The following is a 26,864-nucleotide window of genomic DNA, read 5'->3' as shown; positions in this document are numbered from 1 at the left end:
GCCGCGCTCTGGCGGGGCGGGCGCCGCGCTCCCCTTTTATGGCTCCACGGCGGACCACGTTGAGAACAACAACAGCCTGGTCCGGGGCCCGCGCCAACTTGTGCTTCTTGGAGCCCCTTCCCCGGCCGCTGGTTTCCCAGACCCGGCCTCCCCGGCGCCGCTGTGCGCGCCGCTGTGCGCCCGGGACAGGGCCCGAGCCCGCGGCGCGATGGAGAGGCGGCCCGCGCCCACGGAGGGCTCGCTGGAGGGGAGCGGAGGGGCGCACCCTAGGCGGAGGGAGCGCGAGCGGAGGGGGGCAGCCCGTTTGGGGCCGAATAGCGCGGGCCCCCAGGGAGGCCCCGCAGCCCGGAGCGCCGCAGCCGACAGCCAAGAGTGCTCCACGGGCCGCCCAGCCCAGACCGCGTCCCGGGGACCCCGGGTCTGCCCGTTGGACGAGCTTTAATTTGTCCGAACTAACACAGGGCACGCCCTCGCGCGGTCGGCTGGGGCAATGTGGAAGGAGCCGGGACGCTTCGAGGGGGGTCTCCGCCTGAGCGCAAGGGGAGGGCGGATGCAGGCGCCTTCCTTTGCGCACCACGCGGGAGGCGGCGGACAGGACTGCAGGTGCTTCTCTGGGGACATTCCCTAGGCGTCCCCCTCCCCCCTCACCGCCGCCGCGGATGCTACAAGTGCCCGCATTTTATGGTGCGAAGTAGCTTCTACCCTTACCCCAAAGCCACAAGGCGGCTCCGGCGCGGGTGAGGGGAGGCGCTGGCCCCGGGGGGATTTCCGAAGGAGAATGGTGGGGGGAGCGGCTCCTTGTTCTGGGCACCCCCCCACTCCGTGTGGGGAGCCCAGCTGAGAGCGGGGACACTCTCTCTGGGTATCAGGCGGAAGCTTGTGCAAGTTGGTGGCCCTGTCACTGGGTCCAGTACTGGGGGTGAGCAGGAGGCGTCGGACCATCTTTCTCCAAGCCAAAGGAGCCCCCCACTTGGGAAAAGCTGAGACACGGGGAGACGCTCCAGGAGGAGGGTGGATCCCTTTTAGGGTGAGTGATTTAGGCCCGATCCTGCGCCCTGCAGTCTCCTGAGGCCCAAGCGTGGAGGAGGGGCTGGCGGGACGGAGTGGGGGCGTAGAGCAGAACCGCGGGCCCCTCAGAGGTCTGTGCGCACCCCTGCCACAGCGTTTGCCCGGCCCCTGCGTGCTCTCCGACAAACTGCGGTTATTGTAAGCCCCAGGGAAGGAGGACTTGGAGCCAGGAAAATGTGAGGCTGGTGGGATTTGCAGGGGGACGGGGGCGGTCAGGGCCTGGGAGCCACGAAAGGGGGCAGTGAGCATACCCAGCAGGAGAGAAAGATGCGTCTCAGAGTGGGCTCCTGCAGAGAAGCCGCCCAGCGGCGGGAGCCCTGAGTCCAGGGGGGAATGGGGAGCAGTGGTCAGGGGCCTGCAGACACACAGGGCTTGAGCGAAGACCCCAGCTTCCAGAGATGCAAGGTGCGTGCAGGGCGAGAAGCTGCAGGATGGAGACCCCTTGTCCCCCTCAGGATGCAGAGAGGTGGAGTGGGAGCAGGGGCGCCCAGGGCAACCAGGTGACTGGCGAGAGGGACTCAGGTCAAAGGGAGAACGGAGGGTGAGGCCCCCGAGGGGACCCCAGACTGAAACCTGCTCCTCCTGTGGGGGCGGGGGATGGGCTGAAAATGTGAGTCTGGAGCCACTTGCAGCTGGGCGAGGGCCCTCTCCCCGCCGGCCTGACATTGGTCATAAGGGGAGGGTGTGGGCTGGCAGGGGACAGTGGCTGTCCACTGGAGACAGGAAGAACCATCAGAGAGGAGGGGACCAGGCATGGCCCGGGTCCTGGAGATTGAGAGACTTTCTAGAACTGAGGACCTGTCTACCCAGGGCAGCCCCTCAGGAAACTGGATGAACTTGAGCTGACTGGCCAGCTTCTGACTTCTCAGAAACCCTGCCTGGACTTTGCCTGTTCAGCCCAGTGTATTTAAAAAGGTAAAATTTAAAAATCAGGCCATTTCACACAAAAATGCAGTCCAGATTTCAGATTTCCCTTTTTAAAAAAATCTGCAGATTGGACCTGGGTCAGGGCAGAAGCAGGGTGGGGGCTGAGTAACATCAGGGTGGGGCTGATGTCCAGCACCTGATCGGTGAGGAGGGGTCAGCGGGAGTAGGGGGAAGGCTCTGTGGCCTGGGGGGAGGCCTGGCCATACCAGGAGGAGCGAAGGACACAGAGCAGAGAGAGAGTGGACACAGGCAGTCTGGGCCCCATAGCCCAGACCACTAGGAGGATGTGGCGGACACGCTTCAGAGGCCTCTCCAGCCCAGTGGGCCCCGGGGCTCAGGGACACTGACTCTGGGCTCCGGGAGCTGGTGGGATGGAGTGGCTTCTTCCCACTGACCTCAACATACAGATGAGGAGCCAGAGGACTGGGCCCACGCCTTCAGGAGCGCATGGCCCGTGAACCCCACCATCCAGGAGAGCTGCCTGCCACCCCTGTAAGGACAGGACAGGACAGGTGGCGAAGGCCGCCCGTGGCCGGTGGAAGCGTGACGAAACGAGGGGAAACAGGCCTCTGCAGTTGTCCAGGGCAGAGGGCCGCCCCTTCCCTGGGTCCTGGGGTCCCAGCGCTCCAGACACTATCCATACACTGGCGACACCCACCTCTCTCTCCTGAGCAGCAGACAGCAGCCGCCCACCCTTCCCTCCAGGGCTTCTGAAGTGTCTCTTCTGCATCTCCCATTTTCTCCTGCAATCCTGCTCTCCCCCACACTTGCAGAGAGCAGGGGCTGCTCCTGCTCAGCCGCCCCACCCTCTGGCTCTGGCCTTTTTGTTCCTTGCCAGGGGCTCCCACCACACCCGGGGGCTCCCACTTGGGGCCTTGGCACTTGCCACGTGGCTGGCCCTTTTCCTCTAGAATCCATTCAGAGCTGCGTCCAGGCCCACCGCCCTGCTTTATTTTCTCATAGCACTTCTCCTTATCTGACCCTAAGCTGCCTATTTGTAGGGGCGGGAGGACCCTCTGAGCGCCAGCTGGACTGGCCCTGTTCCCTTCGGGCCCAGCTTCCATGGGGCACGCCCTGTAGCAGAAAGTGGTTTGGCCTGGACCCCTGCTTCCCCGCACATCCCCTGTGCGGCCCACCTGCCTGGGCCCTGACCCTGCCGTCACCACCTCTGTAGGGGTCCACACACAGAAGGACCAACAGAGCGCCCCCAGCACACAGTTTCTGACAGCCTAGGATGGGGCCCCAGGCATGAGGTCTGAGGGGTCACAGCCCCTGTGGGAAGGGCCCAGTGGGCTCCGGGGGTAACAGGAGGGTCTGTCTCCCCACACGGTGTTTTAGACAGCAAGGCTGGCTCCAGCCTGGGCCTGGTCTGGGGTTTAAAATGGAAGTAGGGGGCCTTAGGTGCTTCTTAGTATCTAAGGGGAGATGGGGGTATTCACCAGGTGTTGGGGGGAGAGGTCGCCTTTAAGATGCAAACGTGTATTGTGAAGCCCTGAATGGGGGTGCTCTGGGGGTCTCCGGTCTCCCCGCTCCCCACAGCAGTGGGCGGGCGCCTGTGGAGGGCGGCCAGCTCTTGCTAAGGCAGGACGAGGGGCTGGGAGGCCAGCACGCCCTGTCCCCAGGGGTGGTGGAGTGAGCCTGGAGCCCCGGCTGCCCACCCGCCTCCGCTTCCCCTTGGGGGGCTCCCCCCGCTGCAGACGCCCCCAGAGTGCAGCTGTGCTTAGAAGACAGCGTGCAGAGAAGGGCGGGCGCAGCTCAGCGTGCAGGGACCTGCCACTGCCGGGCGCTGTGTGTCGGGGTCGCAGTGAGGGCGGCTCCCCCGGGGGTGGGGGGGCGCGAAGTGACAGCACCCCAAGCCGACAGCTGACGCGGGGCCTGGCAGGTGGCGCCGTTCCCTTGGATGTGAACAGAGGCCGGAGGCGTCCCCCAGCCTCCGGCGGCCAGTTCTGCCCGAGCTGGGGACCCGCTAGGTCACACCGCCTTCTCCAGGCCTTTTACCTTTTTTCCTTTAAGAGCCGGGTCCCTTTCTCTTAGTGAAGTTATTTGTGGTCTAAAACCCGACTGGGGGAACAAGGCTGTGAGGTGAAAACCAAGGCGGCGTGTCTCGGGCTCTGGACACCGGGTCCATGTCTGGGGGGCCTGTGCTCAGCAGCCTCGGGGGCCCCCTACCCCGTCCTGTCGTGCCCTCGGGGCAGGCCGGGCATTACTGCCGTGTTTCCCTGACTGTCCTTTGTTCACCAGCCCAGAACAAGCCGCCAGAGTCACTCTTACAAATCCATTTAAGTGTTGATGCCCCGTGACCCGGCAGGCTTCCAAGTGCGTGCCCCCAACACACATGCCCCGTGAGCGCCCATCCCGGGCCCTGTGAGTCCACGCGGCTTGGCCTGCGTGTGTCTCCCCACCCAATCTCCGCCACACATTTCAGGCACAGCCATCGGACCACCCCTGGTGATCTGGCTGCCGCCTCAGGGCTTCCTGGTGCCCCCATCGAATTCAGCCTTTTGGGGGCTTGGATGGCCTGGCATCCTGCCCCCTCACAGCCTGGCTCTGCTCCCCCCACCCCTTCTTCCTTCTGAAGCAGCCACAGCCCCACCTGCCCAAGGGCCCTCCCCTGCGGGGATCTCTGCCCAGCCGGGGTCAGGGAAGGGGGCAGGCTCTGGGAGGACAGTGGCACTGAGTGGCCTTCAAGCCGTGATCTGTGGGCACGACGGCCCAGGAGAGACTGGCCCCCGCCTCCCTGAGGGGCCTCCCCTGCAGGGGAGATCGCTGCCCGGCAGAGGGGGGCAGGCTCGGCAGACTCGGGGGACAGTGGCACTGAGTTACCTTCGAGCCATGTTCCATGGACACGGAGGCCCAGGAGAGGCTGGCCCCTCGCCCGTTTGCCTCCCTCCTCTGGCAGGGTCTCCTGGGGGGCGAGCTGGCCCACATGCCAGCGAGGTCAAGGCCGGAACCATTGTCCAGCCTAGGCCATAGTAGAGCTTGACACCTCTTCTCCATGGGGCCCCGGGGATCGAGGCCGAGGGGCTGGGGCAAGGTAGCATCCAGACACTGTTCTGGGAGGGGCGCTGGGGCCAGGGCAGAGCCTGACAAGCAGAGAAACAAACCATCTTCTAGTGTCGCCCTACTGGCAAGGTCCCCCGGGCCAGGGAAGATAGCAAAACATTTGTTGTTTGCCTCATTTCAAGGAGTGGCACCAGCACCACTCCGTTCTAGCACGAGCGCTTGGTTTTGTGTCATTAATCACTGAGATTGTCCTGTCCTGTGCCTGTCACCCCCATGAGAGCAGGGATGCACTCAAGCCACGCTGTACATGGCCTGACACATAGTAGGCCCTCAATAAATATTTGTTGAATGAATGAAATGGGAGTCAAGGCCGGACTGGCTTAGGGTTAGCATGAGGGCCTGCAAGGCTCATAGAAGCTCATCTCCAAGCGATTGGGCTCGCCCAGTCCTGGGGGTCCGGACTTTCTTTCCTGATCTAGAACCAACGCCAGCTGCCCTGAAAGCTCCTTAATTGCCACTTTTTTGGGGTGCCCCTCCTCCTGCCCCCCCACCCCCCACTTCCTCCCCACCAGAGGCCTTTGAAGAGGAGAGTGGGAGCTTGTTGCTCTCCCACTCGGGGCACCCCCACTGGCCACAGCATCCGGGCCATGCTGACCTCTTCGACTTTATAGCCCTGGCCCACCTGCCCTCCCTTCCACAGCCTGCTTCCCACCCCAGCTCCTTCAACCCTGGTCATCCCAATTCCTTCTCCCATTAAGTTTTCTCCAGCTAAATTATCTTCTGCTTTAACATCTGCCCCCAAGACCCCTCTGACTTGTGTAGCCTCGAATATGAGACTCTAGAAGGGGCTCTAACTGCTATTTCAGAAGATGGGAGCACGGGGACCTACTTGTGAAAATGAAGAGGCCAGCAAAGCCCACCAGACACCACCACCTCCTAACTCGAGAGCCTGACACACGCAGCTCTCCAAAACTGAGCTCCCCTCGCTCCCTCCCTCTCATCAGCCACTGCTTCTTGAACGTGGCCCCCTGAATGCTTTGGGACTGTCCTCGATGGGTTCAGGGGAAGGAGCCCCCTGGGACCTGAGGAAGCCTAGGTACAAGGCGCAGGGAAGGGGCCAAGCCCACCCAGGGTTTCTGGGTTGTGCCCCAAGTCTGATTCCCAATCCCAGTGCTCTTGCCCTTCCTGACCTCTCATGTGGCCAGTTAGCTGGGGATGGGGAAGGGATGGGGAGGTCAGGCCACAAGTGCCCGCCTTGTCTGGGTGAGAAGGCTGTCCTTTGGGGCCAGGCTCCAGAGCCTGGGAACATCGGGAGGGGACCTGGGGGAGAGCCCAAGCTGTCTCCTGGCCTCTGAGCTCACCCTGGACCTGTCCGCCAGGCACTACCAGCCCCAGAAGACCGAGAAAGCCTCCGAGTGGGGCTCCCTGTGGCCAGATCTTCACAGAAGCCACTGTTTTCTCAAAGCCCCCACTGGACCCCATCAGATCCTGCCCATCCCTCCTTAAACCCTTGGGCTGTTTCCCATCGCACTTAGAATAAAATCCAAGCGTGCTGCCTTGCTATCCGGCCCTGCGCCGTGTCCCCCACCCGCCCCTCCACTTGGGGCTTCTGTGCTGCTGAGCCGTCCTTCGCCTTCCCTTCCTGCCAATCAGGTGAACACCGCCTCCCCCGGGAAGCCCTCGCTGGGCACCCCATCCACCCCCCACCGTCTGTCACTTTTCCAGGTTTTTTCTTCAAAGCACTTGTCACTGCTGTAGCTTCTGCATTTATAGCCTAAGTCTCTCTTCCCCACCCAGCTTCTGCTTGTCTGGCCTGTGGGTCACCGGACCCTCTGCAGGCGGCACACAGTAGATGCTCAGTAAAAGTTTGTGTCAACCAATGAGGAGAAAGGGCCCTGACGAGGAGGAGTTCGGAGATGTGGCCTCTCCTCTCGGCCCCACCACTGACTGGTTGCCTGGAGCGCGTGCGGGCAGCTGGACGGCATCTCCCCCTGCACACACACCCTAGGCCCGCGAGGCAGGCAGCGGGCTCAAGCGGAGGAAGGAGCATGTCCTCCGGGACGCTCGTGGCCCGGAGCCCCGGGCGGGGGCTCCGAGGACTCGGGGGCAGCCGTCCGTGCGGGCAGCGGGGAGGCTCTCGGCAAGCACCGTCTTCGCCCCCGGAGAGGGTGGCGGCCGCGGCCGGGGTCGGTCGGCGAAGGCCTCTGGGGACAGAAGGGGACGGGTCCCCGGGGTGGGGACGCTCGTCTCTGCCCCAGGGACGCGGGAGCGGGCGCCCAGCCCCCGCCTTTTCCCCAAGTGCCCCCGGCCCTTCGCGCCCGCCCGCCCGCCTGCAGCCCCGCCGGAGGTCTGGGCAGCGGGCCGCCGGCCGGCGTTGGGCGCGCGTCCCCGCGGCCGGCTCCATGGAGACCGCGCGCGCCTCCCAGCCGGCCTCCCGCGGGCGTTGGGCGCGTGCCCCCGCGGCCGTCTCCATGGAGACCGCGCGCGCCTCCCAACCGTGCCGCCGGCGGGCGTTGGGCGCGCATCCCCGCGGCCGTCTCCATGGAGACCGCGCGCGCCTCCCAGCCGGCCTCCGGCGGAGCGGCGCGGGGGCGCGCCCTGGGCGCTGCCGGCCCGGGGAGGGGTCTGGGGGCCTCCCGGGCGACGCGGGCTCGTTCGGCCTCCGAGGGAGCAGCTTTGGGACAGGCTCTGACCTAGAGCCGGCGACCTGGACCCTGGGTGGCGGTCGCTTGTGCAGGGCTGCTCTGGAGGCGGTGAGGGTCCGTGCGGACACCCCGCCCTGGGGCCCCCACCGCGGTCTCCAGGCCCTGGGGTCTCAGAGAGCAGCCTGGGCCCCTCTCCCCCGGCCAGGAGACCAGCCACGGGGTCCTCACAGGACATCCCTGCCTCCACACACGCAGACGCACACGCACCAAACACACACACACACACGTGTAGATGTCCACAGCCGCTGGTGTCCTCACAGGACACCCCTACACACACACACACACACACAGGACACCCCTACACACACACACACACACAGGACACCCCTACACACACACACACACACACACTGTCCACAGCCCCAGTGGAGACTGGCTTCTCTGGCTTCTCCGGGCATCTGGCTAGGTGACCTGGCGCACCTGGCCTGCTGCCACTCCAACCGGCAGAGCTGGCCTCCAGAGTGACCTCTCGTCTGCCCTCACCGGCCTTCCCTGGTGCTGCCTTCAAGGATGTACAGTCGGCACCTGCCAGCCTTGGCCGGTCGGGAATCCGTGCCCCCAGCTCCTGTGGGGCTGTGGACCCTGGGGACCAGGTCGTCACAGACTCACCTGATGCTGAGCTGCGTCCTCACTGGGTCCCCCCTACCTCCGTGCTTCCTTGTCCCTGCTCCCATTCCTCTGTCTGGACACTTGTCTATTCACATTTTGTCCCAGGAAACCGAAAAACCCCACAAGAAAACCACAGACAAAAGCACCAATTATATCTATCCCAGGGCCCACAAACTTACAGGCCTACTTGACCGGTAGAAAATAGCAGTGAATGAGGTGGTTTGCAAGGCCTGGTGGTCCCATAAGGGGGCAACTGAGAGCAGCCCCTGCTGCTGCGCCAGGCAGAAAGCAGGCTCAGGGCTGCAAAATACTCTGAAGACAAGTAGGAAAACGATCTTGTTTAGTATGCAATCTCTTGTGATTTAAACGTTTGTTGTTTAGTCACTAAGACGTGTCTGACTCTTTGTGACTCCAGGGACTGCAGCCTGCCAGGCTCCTCTGGCATGGGATTCTCCAGGCCAGAACACTGGAGTGGGTTGCCATGCCCTCCTCCAGGGGATCTTCCCAACCCAGGGATCAAACCTGCGTCTCCTGCAGTGGCAGGCGGGTTCTTGACCGCTGGCTGAGCTGCCTGGGAAGCCCTGAAGTGTTAACCAGGTACTTGAATGTTTGTATGTACTGTGAAACAGCACAGTCCATCACCGTACACAGTTCCAGGATTTTTTTTTTTGTCCTGATGAGGACTTTTTAAGAGCTACCCTCATTGTGAAACTGTATGGAGTCTGTAGTTAAATCCATTTCACCTGTAACCTGCCTTGACGCCTCAAGCTCATTTTAATCATTGCTGCATAAAGAGTCACATATCCTCCACGCAGCTCGGAGCATAAACAACACGTCTGCACTAGGTGTCCTCCAGGAACTCGGCTTCAGCTGCACCTGGTGTGAGCTGAGCCATGGGACCATGGCCCCTCTAACTGTTTGGCACGGGTGTCCACAGGGTGACCTTTTGAAGCTGCAGGCGCGGGAGCCTGCCTCCGCCTGTGTAGACCCACGATGGGACGCGATGCGCCCACCTTTCCCCACCACCTCTCCCAGGTTCTCATTCCTGATTCCATCATGCCTCAGCCCCTTGCCTGCCAGGAGGTTCGTTCTCCTGTCTCCATGCTTGGCTGCCTTGTGAATAAACCCTCAAACCTCGGCATCTCAGGCATCCCAGTGGAGCGTGGCTTGCTCCGCGTCAGGTAAGACAGCTTGGTTCAGCGGCGTTAGCAGCTTTGCAATATGCAGTTAGTTAGTTGATCTTGAGTAACACCAGTCACCATCACAAGTGCTGCAGTCCCAGGACCTGGAAGCCTGTGCCTTCCGACCCTCACCCGAGTCACCCACCCCCATCCTCCACCTGTGGCGACATCCAGTCTGTTCTGTGTGTCTGTGAGTTTGGCTTATTTTTAAAATTTTCATTATATTTTTCACTGCCCCAGTCGGCAGGAGGGATCTTAGTTCCCCAACCGGGGATGGAAACTTGGTTCCCCAACCAGGTGGCCCCTGCGATGGAAGCCCGCGAGTCCTAACCACTGGGCCTCCAGGGAAGTCCCCAGCGGAAACTTCATAGTTGAATTTTTTGGAATGCTTTTTCTGCATCATTTGAGATGATCATGTTGGGTTTTCATCTCCACCCTATAAATGTTGTGTATTGGTAGACTTTCAAAGGCAGAAGAACACATCCCAGGATTTAAGACCGGAAAAGACAACCATACCCCATCAGCAGGTCACACGCTGCGACTCCTCCAGCACAAGCTGCTTTCAGGCCCTGCATCCTAGGAGTAAGTTCCACTTGGCCACAGTGTATAGTCCTTTCAGTATGCTCTAGCAGTTTCCTTTTTCAGGGAAAAGAGGCAGAGAAGCGATCCTCTGATAGGATTCAGGCAATGCCCAGGGTAACCTGAGCGGATGTCAGAGCTGGAGGGTCCTCTCCTCCCAAAAGGGAGCTGGAGTGGGGGGTGAAGCCAGCTCCGTGCTCCTCTGCAGCCCTGGGACAAGTCAACCCCCAAACAGCCCTTCCAGGGGTGGAGGTGTGACTGGGGGGAGAGGGAGGGCACCTTTCTGGGCTGACAGCCGTGCTGGCTTCCCATGCAGACCCCACCGTGGTCGGTGGGCCTTTGCTCCCCTAAAGCTGGGGGTTTATGACCCCCCTCACTCCTCCTCCCTGGACTCGCCGTTAACCCACAGACTAGACTAGACCCTGAGTAGGGGATGGCATTCCAGCGCCAGCTCCTTCCCCTGGAGCTCCAGCAAAGCGACGAGTACCTGACAAGTACACAGCGATGGGACCCCTCCAGCCGCGCCACGCGAACCGAGGCAGGCCTCCGCCAGAGGAAGGAGGGCAGTGGGCCGGGCTGACGCTCAGGTCTCTTCCAGATGCCAAGAAACCCGGGGGTCGGAGGGAGCCCGGGCACGGCAGCCACATCAGCTCCAGGCACGCCAGGGCTCTGGAAGCACCGGCTTCCAGCCACACGCTTCTCGGCCTGCGCGAGCCAGCGCACGCGTGGAGAAGGCAGGCCCGGGCGCTGGGGCAGCAATTAGGAGGCACTGGAGAATTGGACTTTGCACATTTGAAAATTCTGGTGGGATGCGTGTAGGGGCAGTGGACCCACGAAATATGAGTAGGGGTACCAGCTAGTGGTGGTGATTGGGAGAGCTGGTGCGTAGCTGAGATCCTTCGGTTTTTAAAATTGTCTTTACTTTGGGTGTGCTGGGTATTTGCTGCTGTGCAGGCTGCTCTGTACTTGCTGCGAGTGGCGACTTCTCTTGTGCCAGAGCAGACACTATAGGCACTCGGGATTCAGGAATGGTGGCGCGTGAGCCCGGTTACTCCACGGCATGTGGGATCTTCGTTCCTGGACTGGGGATAGAAACCGTGTCCCCTGCACCGGCGGGTGGATGCTCCACCACTGCAGCACCAGGGAAGCCCCACCACACCTCTGCCCGTCTGCCGACGGTCGTTCAGGCCGTGTCCTTGTCTTGGCCACTGCTAATGCTGCTGCGTTGATCGTAGGGGTGCGCCTGTCTTTTTATTCATGCTTCTGTTTGGACATACATGCCCAGGAGTGGGGTTGCCGGATCGTGTATTAATAGCAGTTGTAGTTTTAGTTTTCTCGGGAACTCCCATACTGTTTTCCACAGGGGCTGCACCGATTTACATTTAGGTCTTGAATCCATTTTGAGTATATTTTTGTACATGTTGTCAGGGAAGGTTCCAATTTCTTTTTTACATGCAGCTGCCCAGTTTTCCGAGTTCCGTTTCTTGAAGCGGCTTTTCCCCCACTGTATAGTCTTCCCTCCCTTTGTCTAGAGTGATTGACCACAGGGGTGCGGGTTTATTTCTGCGCTTTCTGCTCTGTCCCATCTTTGTATATTTCTGTTTTGTGCCAGGACCACTACTGTTTTGATTACTCCAGCATTGTGTTGGGTTGGCCAGAATGTTCCCTTTGTTTCTGTAAGATGGCTCTGGTAGCACTCAATTGTCTTCAACTTCATTTGAAACAATTTTGTTACGTTGTATGGTGACAACTGTCTCATCAGTATGCACTTTTAAAAAATCAAAAAAATTGGTGAATTTTTGTGTAGCCATTTTAGTATTGAAGATGGGAGGGGAAATAAGCAACGTTTTCAGCATACTGGAAGTGAAGTGAAAGTGAAGGTAAAAATACAACTGCGGCGCACGGAGAGCTTTGTGTGGTGTACGGACAAAGTGCTGTGACTGACGGAACGTGTCAGAGGTGGTTTGTGAAGCTTCCTGCTGGAGATTTCTCACTGCACGATGCTCCAGGTTTGGGTAGATCAGTTGAAGTCGAAAGCAATCAAATCGAGACATTGAGAACAATCAATGTTTATACCATGTGGGGGATAGCAGATATACTCAAAGTATCCTCATCAAGTGTCTTGAATATTCACTGGAAGGACTGATGGTGAAGCTGAAACGCCAATACTTTGGCCTCCTGATGCGAAGAACTGACTCATTGGGAAAGACCCTGATGCTGGGAAAGATTGAGGGCAGGAGAAGAAGGGGACGACAGAGGATGAGATGGCTGGATGGCATCATTGACTCAATGGATATGAATTTGAGTAAACTCCGGGAGTTGGTGATGGACAGGGAGGCCTGGCGTGCTGCAGTCCATGGGGTCACAAAGAGTCAAACACGACTGAGCGACTGAACTGAACTGATCCTAATCAAGCCTTGAAAATCATCTGCACCAGCTTGGTTATGTTCATCGCTTTGATGTTTGGGTTTCACATAAGTTAAGCGAGAAAAAACAAACAAACCTTTTTGGCCACATTTCTGCAGGCGGCTTTCTGCTGAAGCACGGTGAAGTGGGGAGTGAGGGAGTGATGAGGGTGGCCTAGAATTAGTGTTTGTGGCAGCACAGCACTGGCAGGGCCCTGAAGCTGCTGAGCTGTGCACTTTTCAGGGGTGTGTGTACTATTCTATTCACTTTTAAATTGCACCATCAGACACACTGAACTTAAATACATGTTGACCATATGTTCAGATTTTTGAAATAAAGATGGACAGGCAGCTTCAAGGGTGCAATGTATCAAACTGTGCTCAGTATACTAAACAGAGCCAAACCAGCGCTGGAATAACTGCCTGCCTTATACATCTGCTGGCGGTGAGTGTGGGACAAGCCCGGCCCCTGGAGGAAGAGCCTGCTCAGGACTGAATAGAGGCCCATGGCTGCTGTCAGAATCCACTGTCAGACCTTCAGACTTGCACAAACCACGGCGTCTGTCCATGCACAAAAGCCCCGGACTCAGGGCAGACGGGAGCTCAGCATAGATATTGCGAGCTTGGCTCTGGCCGGTTAGGACCGGGGGTGGGTCTGCAGCGAGCGCAGCTGGCTGGAGGTGGGGCGTGTGCAACTCCAGGCGGGGGTCTGTGGTCACAAGATCGTCCAGTCTGGAGATGGAACACTGAGCGCTTTCTGCTGATGCCCCGCCCCCCCAGTTCCCAGACAAGTTCCCGGGACGCTCTTCTCAAACGCAAATCACGTTCCCCCCCTCCAAACGGGTGAACCCCCTGGTCTGTGGGAAAGAACATGGCCCTGCCCAGGGGAGGCCTGGTTTCGCCCACAGTCTCTGGGAGGCGCACGTCGTCCGCGGCGGGCGCGTCTCTGGTTAGGCTGGGGCTGGCCACACTGGCCTGAGGCTGGAGCCCCGCCTGGGCGCGCTGGAGGCTGGCGGGGAAGGTCCGGCCGTGTGAGCTGCGGCCAGGTGGCGGTTTTCTGAGGGTGCACACCGTCAGCTCTCCTGGGTGGACGGCCAGGCGGGAGGGGGCCTCCCCTGGCCCCCGCCCCAGGCGCTCGGCCATCAGCTCATCAGCCCAGGCCCCATCCGGACACGGAGGTCATCAGTCATTAACGGAGCCCCAGTAAACACTCTGGGCACCGGGGCTACTGGCAGCTACCCTGTGTGGTTGGTCCTTTCATCCCCTTAAACACAGCTTTTCCAGAGAAAAAGCTTTGGATTTTGGCAGAGTCCAATTTATTGATTTTTTTTCCTTTTATAGAATATGCTGTTGGAGCCACGATTAAGAGTTCTTCACCAAGCCTTAGGTCTTGAGTATTTTTTCTGTGTTTTTTCGTAAAGGTTCACAGTTTCATAGTTACTGGTTATGACATCTGGAGTTAACTTGTGCATAATGCGCAAGGTTTAGGTGGAGTTTTCCCCTCAGGTGACATGTTGTGAGCCTTGGGCCATCATGACTTGATACTGTCTATACTGTGAAGTCACCGCCACCCATCGTCACGGGCACGACGCTTCTCTGATGAGAATGTTACGGTCTGCTCTCCTGGTGACTTTACACACGCAGATTTATGAACGAGTCACCGGGCCGTGCGTGACCTCCCCAGGCCTGACTTTGTAAAGGCCTCCCTGACCTTCTGACCCCTTCACCCACGTCGCTCACCACGCACACTGACCCTGGTTCCCGGTGTGGCCTCTGCGTCTGCGGACCTGGTTCCCGGTGTGGCCTCTGCGTCTGTGGACCTGGTTCCCGGTGAGCGTCTGCGTCTGCGGACTTTGGGTTTTTAACGTTTTGTTCTCTAGGTTCCACACGTTCGGTCATGGGCGAAATTAGGGCAATTCACTTGGAACACACACTCCTTCACAGGGTGAAAGACTGGATCAGGGTCAGGCTCAAGGTCAGCTTCAAGGTAAAGACCTGGTTTGAGGTTAAGTATGAATGCTCAGCAATCAATGCAAAGAAATAGAGGAAAACAACAGAATATGAAAAACAAGAGATCTTTTCAAGAAAATTAGAGATATCAAGGGAACATTTCATGCAAAGATGGGCTCGATAAAGGACAGAAATGGTATGGACCTAACAGAAGCAGAAGATATTAAGAAGAGGTGGCAAGAATACTGTACAGAAGAACTGTACAAAAAAGATCACAACGAAGATAATCACGATGGCGTGATCACTCACCTGGAACCAGACATCCTGGAATGTGAAGTCAAGTGGGCCTTAGAGAGCATCACGACAAACAAAGCTAGTGGAGGTGATGGAATTCCAATTGAGCTATTTCAAATCCTGAAAGATGACGCTGTGAAAGTGCTACACTCAATATGCCAGCAAATTTGGAAAACTCAGCAGTGGCCACAGGACTGGAAAAGGTGAGTCTTCATTTCAATCCCAAAGAAAGGGAATGCCAAAGAATGCTCAAACTACCGCACAATTGCACTCATCTCACACGCTAGTAAAGTCATGCTCAAAATTCTCCAAGCTAGGCTTCAGCAATATGTGAGTCGTGAACTTCCAGATGTTCAAGCAGGTTTTAGAAAAGGCAGAGGCACCAGACATCAAATTGCCAACATCCGTTGGATCATGGAGAAAGCAAGAGAGTTCCAGAAAAACATCTATTTCTGCTTCATTGACTATGCCAAAGCCTTTGACTGTGTGGATCACAATAAACTGTGGACAATCCTGAAAGAGATGGGAATCCCAGACCACCTTATCTGCCTCCTGAGAAATCTGTATGCAGGTCAGGAAGCAACAGTTAGAACTGGACATGGAACAACAGACTGGTTCCAAATAGGAAAAGGAGTACGTCAAGGTTGTATATTGTCACCCTGCTTATTTAACTTATATGCAGAGTACATCATGAGGAACGCTGGACTGTAAGAACCACAAGCTGGAGTCAAGATTGCTGGGAGAAATATCAATAACCTCAGATATGCCACCTCAGATGACACCACCCTTATGGCAGAAAGTGAAGAGGAACTCAAAGGCCTCTTGATGAAAGTGAAAGAGGAGAGTGAAAAGGTTGGCTTGAAGCTCAACATTCAGAAAACGAAGATCATGGCATCTGGTCCCATCACTTCATGGGAAATAGATGGCGAAACAGTGGAAACAGTGTCAGACTTTATTTTTTGGGGCTCCAAAATCACTGCGGATGCTGATTGCAGCCATGAAATTAAAAGACGCTTACTCCTTGGAAGGAAAGTTATGACCAGCCTAGATAGCATATTAAAAAGCAGAGACATTACTTTGCCAACCAAGGTCCGTCTAATCAAGGCTATGGTTTTTCCCGTGGTCATGTATGGATGTGAGAGTTGGACTGTGAAGAAAGCTGATCGCCGAAGAATTGATGCTTTTGAACTGTGGTGCTGGAGAAGACTCTTGAGAGTCCCTTGGACTGCAAGGAGATCCAACCAGTCCATTCTAAAGGAGATCAATCCTGGGTGTTCATTGGAAGGGCTTACGCTAAAGCTGAAACTCCAATACTTTGGCCACCTCATGCGACGAGTTGACTCACTGGAAAAGTCTGATGCTGGGAGGGATTGGGGGTTGGAGGAGAAGGGGACGACAGAGAATGAGATGGCTGGATGGCATCACCGACTCAATGGACGGGAGTTTGAGTGAACTCTGGGAGTTGGTGATGGACATGGAGGCCTGGCGTGCTGTGATTCATGGGGTCGCAAAGAGTCGGACACGACTGAGCAACTGAACTGAACTGAACTGAACTGAACTGATGAATGAAGTCAACCTACAGTCAGGACAAGATGTGGCCACAGTGAGTGAGTGACAGTCATCCCAAGGCAAGAGGCGCCAGGGTCAGTACCAGTGCGACAAAGCATTGCTGCTTCTCAAAAGGAGCTTCCTCTTTGTTTGCTGGAACTGAGATGAATGTAGACACGCCACCACACACGCGCCTCAATTCACAGTCTTATGGGAGGCAGAGCAAATTCAAAGGATCTAAGGGGTATGACAGACGAGATTTTGCATTAGTGCAAACACTCCATAACCTCAGATATGCAGATGACACTACCCTTATGGCAGAAAGTGAAGAGGAACTCAAAGGCCTCTTGATGAAAGTGAAAGAGGAGAGTGAAAAGGTTGGCTTGAAGCTCAACATTCAGAAAACGAAGATCATGGCATCTGGTCCCGTTACTTCATAGGAAATAGATGGGGAAACAGTGGAAACAGTGTCAGACTTTATTTTTTTGGGCCCCAAAATCACTGCGGATGCTGATTGCAGCCATGAAATTAAAAGATGCTTGCTCCTTGGAAGGAAAGTTATGACCAGCCTAGATAGCATATTAAAAAGCAGAGACATTACTTTGCCAGCAAAGGTCCGTCTAGTCAAGGCTATGGTTTTTCCCGTGGTCATGTATGGATGTGAGAGTCGGACTGTGAAGAAAGCTGATCGCCGAAGAATTGATGCTTTTGAACTGTGGTGCTGGAGAAGACTCTTGAGACTCCTTTGGACTCTCAGTCCATTCTAAAGGAGATCAGCCCTGGGTGTTCATTGGAAGGACTGATGCTAAAGCTGAAACTCCAATACTTCGGTCACCTCATGCAAAGAGCTGACTCACTGGAAAAGACCCTGATGCTGGGAGGGATTGGGGGTGGGAGGAGAAGGGGACGACAGAGAATGAGATGGCTGGATGGCATCACCGACTCGATGGATGTGAGCTTGAGTGAACTCCGGGAGTTGATGATGGACAGGGAGCCTTGGCGTGCTGTGGTTCATGGGGTCACAAAGAGTCGGACACGACTAAGTGACTGAACTGAACTGAAACACTTCAAGTCCCATTCTCTTCAAAAACACATCTTCCTCCTGTTGGAGCAAACTAGCTTCTCTCAAGAGCACGTGCAGTCTTGGCAGGAACACGGGAAGACACTGCACGAGCGGAGCTCGGTCTCCGCCTGCCTCTTACTGTGGATAAACCAAATCTAGGGAACGGCAGCCGTGTGTGTGCAGGACGCAAGGAAGGTAACGCTGGGCTGACGGGACGGTAAGATGGACTAGTCCCAGGCTGGAGAGGAAGCTGTCACAGTGGGTAGGGCTCAGTGCTAACCTGAAAGTTGGAATATAACAGGGTCAGGAGGAGGGTCAGATTCAAGGTCATTTCAAGGGGACCATGCTTAGGAAGATTGTCAGTGAGGAGGTGAAACTGAGATCTGAGTCAAGGTCAGTTCAAGTCAAATTTGACTGAAAATCAGCTGGCTGTGCTTGGGTTCACGGCCACGAAGCTATGTTCGAGCTCATTCCAGAGTATGGCAGGCCTGTGCAGGAGCGTGCAGTGAGGCGTAAGTGCAGTCTACCGTCAAACATTATCTGAGTAAAGGGACTTTCTCTATGGTTCTTCAACTTATTTTCCAAAGATAATTTTAATAACTTAATTGAAGAGACTTTTGATCCAATACATTTTGTTATTTAAAATAAGTTGGTGAGTTTATAGAGCTATGCCATCACCACTGTGTAATGTGATGGTCTGCTCCAACGTCTTCACCAGACAACCCCACTGAGCCCGTGTGAAGCCAGGCCCCCGCCCACCCCACTCAGCCCCAGGTCAGCGCAGGTCTGACTTCTGTTTAAACACTTCTGCTCTGAACACTGCGCATGAAATCACGCTGCGTGTGACACTGCGTCCTCCTCCGCTGCTGGGGTTGAGGTCCGACGGCGTCGCTCGTCGTTCCTCTCGTGTCTGCTCCCACTGCGGACCCTCCACACCGGTGTGCCCGTTCGCTAGCGGGTCTGCTCCCGTCAGCTCAGCTCAGATGCTCAGTTGCGCCAACTCTTTGCTTCCATATTTCATGTTATGAACAACGCTGATAGGAGGGTTTGAGCGGCTATGATTTTATTTCTCTCAGATTCACAGGAGTGAAGTTGTTGGGTCACATGTAAGCTTATGCTTAGCTTCTTGAGAAGCTGGAGGATTTTCCCAGCGGGGATTGTACTGTGTTCATTCCCAGCAGCACTGTGGGGAGGCTCGAGTTTTCTTCAGGTCCTCATAAGGCTTGCTATTCTGTTTTGTATTATAGTGACTCTGGTCTGTGTGTAGTGAAATTCCTTTGCGTGTGTTTACGTTTTATTGAATGTTTATTGGGCTCCCTCGGGTCTGAGTTGTGGCGTGCGGGCTCAGCAGCCGCGGCATGTAGGGTCTCAGTTCCCAGAGGGGCACTGAACCCGAGCCCCCCACACCGGATGGCAGACTCCTCACCACCGGACAACCAGGGAAGTCAAGTCCCTCCATTATGGTTTTAATTGGCATTTTCTTAGTAACAGTTTGAATGTCTTGTTTGATAAAATGTTTATGTTAATTCTAGTCTTTTGCCCATTTTAAGTTTGTTTTCTTATTGTTGAGTCATAATAGTTATTAAAGGTCTCCATAAGATACATGATTTGCAAATAGTTTCTCCTACTTTTGCCTTACCTTTTCATTCTGTCTAAAAGTGACTTTAATACATGCGTGGTTATGGCACTATTAAACATCCATTTAAAAAACAAGGCGGCTCACTGTAAGGATAATCTTTGGTTTCAGGAGGTGGTTGAGGACAGAGGGCAAAGTCCATTTCCCCTACTTGTTCATGGTCAGGACCAGAGGGCTACAGCCTGGTTTGTGAAGTGAGCACCACTTGGGGTCCACTCACCGCAGCCCGGCACCGGGCCCCCCACACCCAGCCCGGGAGGTGGGGCCAGAGCATGGGGAGCCGTGTGCCCCTGACAGGGGTGTTGTCATGGTCGTGAGCGTCCAGGGTGTGAGCCCAGAGCGGCTGGAGGAAGCAAACCGCCGGGGACCTGAGAAGTGGGACGGGTACAGCGCAAGGCACAGTCTGCCAGCCTCCACCCTCCCACCAACCGACACATGGCCGTTTTGTAACACTGATCCTCGCGGCATCTGTCCCAGCGTGGCTTATCTGTGCTGGAACGCGGGCCCTGCTGCCCAACCTTCCCCTCCTGTCGAGAGTCAGAAACCCAGAACCACGCAAGGGCCACGTGTCAGCGACCATGCAGGTTAAACCACCGCAAACCCAAAGGCCGCTCACAGCCCTGCCTCTGTAGGGACAGCGCGCTCTTCAGCCAGGGTCCGCACCACCACCCCCTCCCCGATCAGAAACACAGACAGCACACACCGGGGGCCGGTGCTGAGAGGCTGGATGGGAGGAGGCCCGCGGACTGTGCCAGGGGCTGCCACTTGAGAGCAAGCGCCGTGAGGGCAACCACTGCAGGACCTCCCCTGTGCCGAGGCCTGGAGAAAAAGACAGGGCGAAGACAGACGGTCTTTGTTCTTGGTACATTTTATTGGCATCACGTTCGTCTCTTTACAGAAGAACTTGGCCCACACCCTGGGGCACAGGCCCTTGGAGGGGAGCTCCGTGAAGCAGGCGACAGTGTGTGTGGGGTGGCCCCGCCAGGAAGCGGGGCTCGGGGGCTACACTGGGGGGGCGGGGGAAGGTGTTCTCACCGAGGACGCCACACTCCGAGAGGAGCGCCTTCTAGAACAAAGGTACCGTCACTATGACAGGCCTGGGAGGGCCTCCTCTCCCTCCTGGATGTGGATGCAAATCTAACGGGAGTTTTAAAGTGTGAGGCAAGAAAGAAAAAAAGGGAAAAGGAGAGTTTTAATTTGTGAAACAGCTGTGTCTCCACTGCACACACCGAAGTATTATGTCAATCGCCTCTTGGAAAATTTAGATACAGAGGGAACTGGACAGTTTCCCCTGGAGAGACGCAAAGCTTTTTGGCTCTGAAGTCTTTGATAAAAGGCGTACATGACTCTCATGTCTGCTGTACAGAATACTGCCTCCTGCTGGACTTCTCGACTCGAGATGCTCAACACGCTGCGATCCAGACTAGGTTCAGCCCTCTGTCTACGCCTGCATCACAGGACTTAAACACATAACCCAAGAATTTCTTACACTGATTTATACATTTTAATTGGTTGCATATATTAACATGTACTATAAGATTCTTTTCTACGAAGCATTACATAATAAATGGATACTGTAAAAAGATCTGATTAGTTAAAAGTAACAAGCATTAACAGATACATACAAAACTCAGCCTGATCAGACTGGGTGTGAGCCTGTGACGGAGCGCAGGGCACCAGCCTTCCCACGCGGTGGCCTTCACAGGAGGGGGCGGGGAAAAAGACCACAAGACGGTTAAAAAAATCAGAACTAATCAGACACAGATTAACTGTAAACAGTTCTCTCTCCAGTGGACAAAGGGAAGAAGCTTCCCACGCAGACTCCGCCCCAGGCGGGTGTGCCGCCCGCGCTGCTGCCGTGGAGCCCGCAGGGTGGGCGGCGGGGTCTGTGGGCGTGTGCGGGGTGGGCGGGGTGCTGGGCTCTCTGGGCAGCGGGCTGGGCGATGACTGTCTGTGTGGAGAGGAGGGCTCGTGGAAGAAGGCCTGCGTGTGTTCTCGGTCGTGAAGGGCTCTGTGCTCTGCTCCCTCCGCCTCCTCAGCAGCTGCAGCTCTCGGCCGAGGCCTTGGTGCGGTCGTTCTTGTCCAGTTTGATGGGCTCGGGGAACTCGTTGTACAGCTCCACTTCCGTTTCCTGGGCAGGGAGAGAGGCGGTGACCGCAGGCCCGGGGCGGGTGCGTGCCACGTGGTAGAGGGGCTGGGTGGGCGACAAGGGACGCTGAGGGGCAGGGGCAGGAGGGCCAGGCTGACGCCCTCCACATGTACACGCCTGCTCTGGGAGCTTCCGCCAGCGCCCGACAAAGGCAGGGTCTGGGGCCCGGCCCTCACACCCGCTGAGAGCTCGCCCTGCGCGCCTCTCTGGACCCAGGTCTGTCTGCTGTCTCTTCCAGGCCTTCAGGGGACCTCGCCCCCAAGGCTGCACATGCTGGGCCTGCCCGGGACAACTCCCTCACCATGGGGCCTACAGGCCAGGGACTGGGGTCACTTCACGGGGACTCGGGCTGAATTACTGTGTTTCCAGCGAGGGCAGCCTCCTACTTCCTAGAGAAGAAAATCACCTGTCCCTTACACACGGAGCACCCACAGGTCGAGGTCCTCTGGGGAAACCACTCCGTTCACAAGTGCTGGACAAGTGACCCCACCCAGGACTACCTGTAACTAAGGTGGTCTCTCTCCCTGAGGGGTGAGTGTGTGCGCAGGCAGGTCTGCTCACAGGTCAGCGCCATCAGGACTTTCCCGGCCCCGGAGGTGAGCCGGCTCCAGGAGCAGTGGCCCGTCCCACCCGCTGCTCCCAGCCCTGACTAGCGCTCATCTGCTTTCTGTGTTAACAGAGGCCTCAACGGAGACCGGACTTGCTGGCCCCTCGACTGCGGACTTGTGGCCCCGAAACCGACAGGAAATAAAAGTGTGTCCTTGAGCCACGTGGTCTGTGGCGTCTGTCAGGGGCCCGGTGCTGGCTGACACAGTTGTCGTGTGGTTCAGTTAGAACCTCGGAAAGGTTTCTTTGGTTTTTTTGGGGTGGGGAGAGGACGGAGGAGGAAACAGTTGCACCTGGAGTAGAAGTCTCAGTTTAAATGGATAATGAGCCAAACACAGCCGAGCAGGAAGACATGACTAGGGAAGGCAGAGGCAGTGAGGTGGGACAGTCCGCGCAGGGAGAACTGGCCCCAGCAGAGGGGACGCACGCCCACCAGCGAGCTCCCCACTGTGGCCAGAGGGGCTGAGAGAAAGGCCGCCACACACACTCCCCCCGTTCTGCGCACGGCCAAGGGCTGCGAGGGCCCCTCTGCAGAGCATGGGCGCTGCTCCGGGGGCGCCACCGCGGTGCCAGAACCGAGGGTCACCAGGGACAGCCAGGGGCCACCTTACCAGTCGGACAGTCCTGCCCCCGTGACTCCAGCTCTGGCGTAAGGGTGCTCAGGGAGGAAAGCACCGCCCACTGCTGTGGGATCAGAGGGGCCTTTACCCGGCACATGCCAGCAAGGCGCCGCTGGTATTTGGGGGTGAGGGGGACATCTGAATAAACAACACAGACAATGCAGGGAAACCGTATCCAGGGAGGATGATTCCCAGAGCCTTTCAGGTTAGCCTTTACGAGGATCATTTAGGAGAATTCCAAACGGCGGTGTGCCTCACTGAATCTTCACAAATGCCCTGGAAGCGGCAATCTCACTGTACAGCTCAGATAGGGTTTAAAAACTAGACCAGATCCCAAGACAGGCATCAGAGCTGGGCTTTGCACTCAAGTGTACCCTCAAACAGGAGGAGATGCCGAGCAGGGCAGCCCCACACGAGGGGCCTTGGTGCCCCCGTGGAGCTGACTTTGGGGACGGGGCCGCTCAAAGGCCCCGCCACCACATCTGGCTGCACAGAGAGCCCGTGGGGAGAGAAGGTGCAGGCCGAGGCGGCCAGGCTGGGGCTCCATCCCCGGAGGTGCCGATGGCTGCAGACACCCACCTGCTTGAGCGCGTTCCGGGCGATCGTCTGGAAGGCCTGCTCCACGTTGATGGCCTCCTTGGCGCTGGTCTCGAAGTAAGGAATGTTGTTTTTGCTGTAGCACCAGGCCTGTGCCCGCTTGGTGGCCACCTGAAGGAGAGGCATGGCGCAGGTGCCAGGAAGAGCAGGAATCCCACCGGAGGACCCCCGGGACCACCCCCCGGACACTGCCCGCCAGCCCCACGCCAGCTAAACACAGTACGGCTGGGCTTTCCCCCCTCAGCCCCCGACCCTGAGCTGCACTTGGAAGCAGCTTGTGAAGGGAGAAGGACGCCAACCCCGGAGGAAGTGCCCACCTCTCCTGGGGCGGCAGGGGCCTCCGGCGCAGGACAGGCCTGGGGGCTTGGTCTCCTGGTCTACAGCCCCTCCTGTGACTGCTCAGTGCACCCACCTGAGCCCCTAGCCTGATCACATATCCAGGCCCCATAGCCCCCAACCCAGCCACGTCCTGTTCCCTGACTCCCCCCCACCCCCCACCTGAGCCTGTCTTGAGGCAAGAAAGAAGAACCAGTTCACTTAGGAAAGAGCTGACTGGTCAAACACAAACTCGGCTACACTTAAGAAAGCGTTGTCTACACTCCCCAGAGAGGTGTTACCGGAAAGGAAGCCAGAGCAGTTTTACTCAAAGCCCAAAGCACCTCCCAACCCGTGGGATCTGGGGGGGCCCGCAGCGCGAGGATGACAGCTGAGGGCAACCGAACCCTCCTCCCGGGTCAGAGGCAGAGGCGCCAACAAGCCCGAGCCATGGCCGTGCGGGTGGTGTGGGTGTCTCAACGGGCCTGCTGGAACCCCACCCCCAAGGGCAGCCGGCCTGGAGATGGTGCCCCCTGTGCGCCCCCAGAGCCGCGAGGCACTCAGCACAGACACTCCACATGCACAGGGCACCTCGGAGCAGGTGACCAGGCGAGAGAGAGCAGGGTGCCGGGCAGGCCCTCTGGGGCCCCGCGGCCCAGACGTCCGCCCCAGGCTGTCCTCAGCTCCACAGCGCGTGAGCCAGACCAAGCGCCAAGTCTGCCCTGTAGCCAGGAGACCGAGGTCCCAAGGGGCCCAGAGGTCAATCTGGACCGGAGCCAGGAGGGCTGGCAGGGGGCCGCTCCACGGGGCGCTCCGACCCCGCACACCCTCCCCGCTCTGCTCCCAGGGAGCCGGGCCCCACCTAAGGGCGGCGAGGTGCCCCTTGTTAGTTGTGCCCTTCCCTTGCATGGGAAACACGCAGACAGAGAGATGGGCTGATCCTCGGGGCCCGCGGGTCTTTACCAATCAAATATGAACACTGGCGCCGCCCCTTTAAAGGCGGCCCCCACCAAGGACCCCGCCATCACCAGCACGCACCTGTCTGTTTTCGAGGTCAATCTTATTTCCCAGCACGACGAAGGGGAAGTTCTCGGGGTCCCGGGGACTGGCCTGGATGAGAAACTCGTCTCTCCAGCTGTCAAGGGTCTTGAACGTGTTGGGGGCGGTCACGTCGAACACCAGGACACAGCAGTCGGCGCCTCTGTAGAAGGCCACGCCCAGGGACTGGAACCGCTCCTGTCCAGCCGTGTCCCAGATCTGCCCAAGACACACCGTCACTCCGGGGGGCACGGCCCAGGATGGGGCGCGTGGGGGACTCCAAGGCCACCCTGAGATGAGCACCTCGAGACTCGGGGAGTGCACGCAGCACCCTGAACGATAGCAGCTGAGCGCACACACCTGAAGCCCGGAGATGCTCGAGACTGTGGGTCCCGATCCACGTGGAGGTCACCCGGGAAGTACGTACAGAAAAGCTGCACCGAAAACCTAGGAGCTCCGTACTCGGGGAACTTCCCGCGGGGGAGCATCTGTTCGGTGTGCGTTTACTTTTGTTGGTTTGGTCACACTGTGAGGCTGGCAGGATTTCAGTTCCCCAGCCAGGGACTGAACCTGGGCCCTCAGCAGTGAAACCACAAATCTCTACTAGGCCAGCAGGGAACTACCAAACTGCACATTTGTTTACAGTTACATGTTTTACTGTATGTAACATTCACCTTAAAAAAAACAAACATTTTTATCGTATCTCAAGAGACACAGAGAACAAAAGCACTGTGTGAGGAGGGCAGGGCAGGGAGGGGAAGGGAGGGAGAGGCGTGAGGACTCGGCACGGACGGCAGGTGCCGGGAGGGCGCAGCGGCACTCAGCCCCCGGAGCTTCCCACCATGCACTGCCCCGCCGGGCCGGGGCGCAGGATCACCTCCTGGATGCCCCAGACCCCAGCAGGGCCCCAGGCCGCCGGGAGGGACAGCCAGTGTTCCCAGGACAGGCCCCAGTGCCGGGGCAGAGGGCACGCAGTTACCTCCAGCTGACATCAGTCACCACCTGCTGGACCCTCTGTCTGTCTGTCTGTCCGCAGGAAAGCACTTAGCTTCAGAACAGCACGAGAATCTGAACCATCGTCACAACCCAAGTAAAAACTAAGTCCACAGCACCGGCTGGGACTCAAGGGCTGGGTTTTAGGTCAACATGGAGTGTGGACTGAGCCACCTGTCTCATCTAATCAACAAGCCTCTGCAGGAGGCGCCCCAGACTCCGTGCAGCCGGCCTGGCCTCCTGAGACCCGCAGCACTTGCGGAACACGCCAACCTGTGGGGCCACACAGATTCTTGGGTCAGGGAGGTAGGCCTCCTGCACAAAGCTGCACCGATGTCTGCCCAGAGGGAGCGAGCCCACACGAGGACAGCCCAGCGGCAGGCTGTGCTAGGGGACTCACGTTTCTGTCACAGCAGCAAGCTGCAGTCACATCACGGACCTGGAGGACGCCTCCAAGGCTCTCTGCACCGGAGTCGGGGGAGAGGTGCCTCCTCCTCGCAGCCCGCCCGGAGAACGAGCCGCAGCCGCCGGGCCCACTGCAGCCTCGCCGCTGCGCTCCCTGGTCGTTCCTGTTCGTCTCGCTGCTTTCAAGTCTGTCTCGCGAAGCTTTTCCTCTCAGTGTGGTTTTCCCGGTCTTCTTAATCTCCCTGTCTTGGAATGTAGGCTTCCCTGAATCCGTGGACTGGCAACCACATCTGTGGCGGAAACGCCCTGGCAAACATGCATCTGTGACCTCCTGCTCTTCCGAGACGAGGAAGAGTCTGCGCTGCTCACCGGGCCCCGTTTCTGCCTCTTTCCCTACCTCACTCCCCTCCCTTTCCGCCTGGTCTGCTGTGTCCCGGCTGCTCCACACGCTGATTTCTAATTCTGGGGCACCGTGTTTCATCTTCAGCAACCCTACTGACCCAGGCCACCTGCTTAGCTGCTTCTCTGCACATACACGAGATGGCTTGATTTCTTTCAATACAAAAACCACTCTGAACTGCCAAGGAGGTTTCCACTTGTCCTTGCCGTGTTGCCGTCTCTGAATCATCTTTTTTCAGGACGCTGCTGAAGGCCCATAAAAACAGGGGAGGACTCCTCAAGACCTGGAATGAGGATGCCTTTGTCTGGAGATGGTGTTTTCATTTGCTTCCCGTCTTTTAAGCTGGTTGCAGGAGCCTGAGCGCCAGCTCTGTTCCAGCCCGGGGACCACACCTTCTTTCACGCTCTTGCCAGACTCTGCTCGGTGCCCCGGGTTCTTGGCGGGTGCACTGACTTCAGGAAACCCTGAAGATCTGAGCGTGTGGGGCTTCATCAGACTGGCGCCGAACCACGAGGGGCTGGGCCTCCCTTCTGCAAGCCCTCGTGACTACGAGAACCACCGCTGTCTGTCTGCTCCTGCTCTGGGACGCGGGGGTCTTCAGGCAGCGCCTGAGCCCAGGACCTGGATGCAGCCTTCGGCCGCGAAGCCAAGAACTCCCCTGTCCGCCTGCTATTCCTGCGCCTGCACCGCTGCCCCCGCTGAGTCTACCCTGAGGTGTGCCTGTCCTGTCCCCGTTTCCTCAGCCCCCACACCCCGTCTCTCAGGGCCCTCCC

At 57.8% G+C, this 26,864-nt stretch overlaps 1 protein-coding gene across 1 annotated transcript in view; it reads right to left on the bottom strand.

Moving 5' to 3' along the window:
- Positions 1-19,817: 19,817 nt before the first annotated feature.
- The window catches only part of RAB7A (RAB7A, member RAS oncogene family), a 45,706-nt gene continuing 38,659 nt past the window's right edge, over positions 19,818-26,864 (bottom strand). Inside the window, exons 4-6 of the mRNA XM_055413443.2 lie at positions 24,294-24,512; positions 22,923-23,051; positions 19,818-21,099 (exon numbers count right to left, since the gene is read on the bottom strand). Coding sequence (XP_055269418.1) covers positions 21,004-21,099; positions 22,923-23,051; positions 24,294-24,512 — 444 coding nt within the window. The 3' untranslated portion in view covers positions 19,818-21,003. The remainder of the gene's footprint in view (positions 21,100-22,922; positions 23,052-24,293; positions 24,513-26,864) is intronic.

The sequence above is a fragment of the Moschus berezovskii genome, chromosome 24, assembly GCF_049115385.1.
Source record: "Moschus berezovskii isolate FMDL1 chromosome 24, NW_MosBer_1.0, whole genome shotgun sequence".
NCBI classification, from domain to species: domain Eukaryota; kingdom Metazoa; phylum Chordata; class Mammalia; order Artiodactyla; family Moschidae; genus Moschus; species Moschus berezovskii.
Note: the sequence above shows the minus strand (reverse complement) of the source record. Positions and strands in the feature narration are given on the sequence as shown.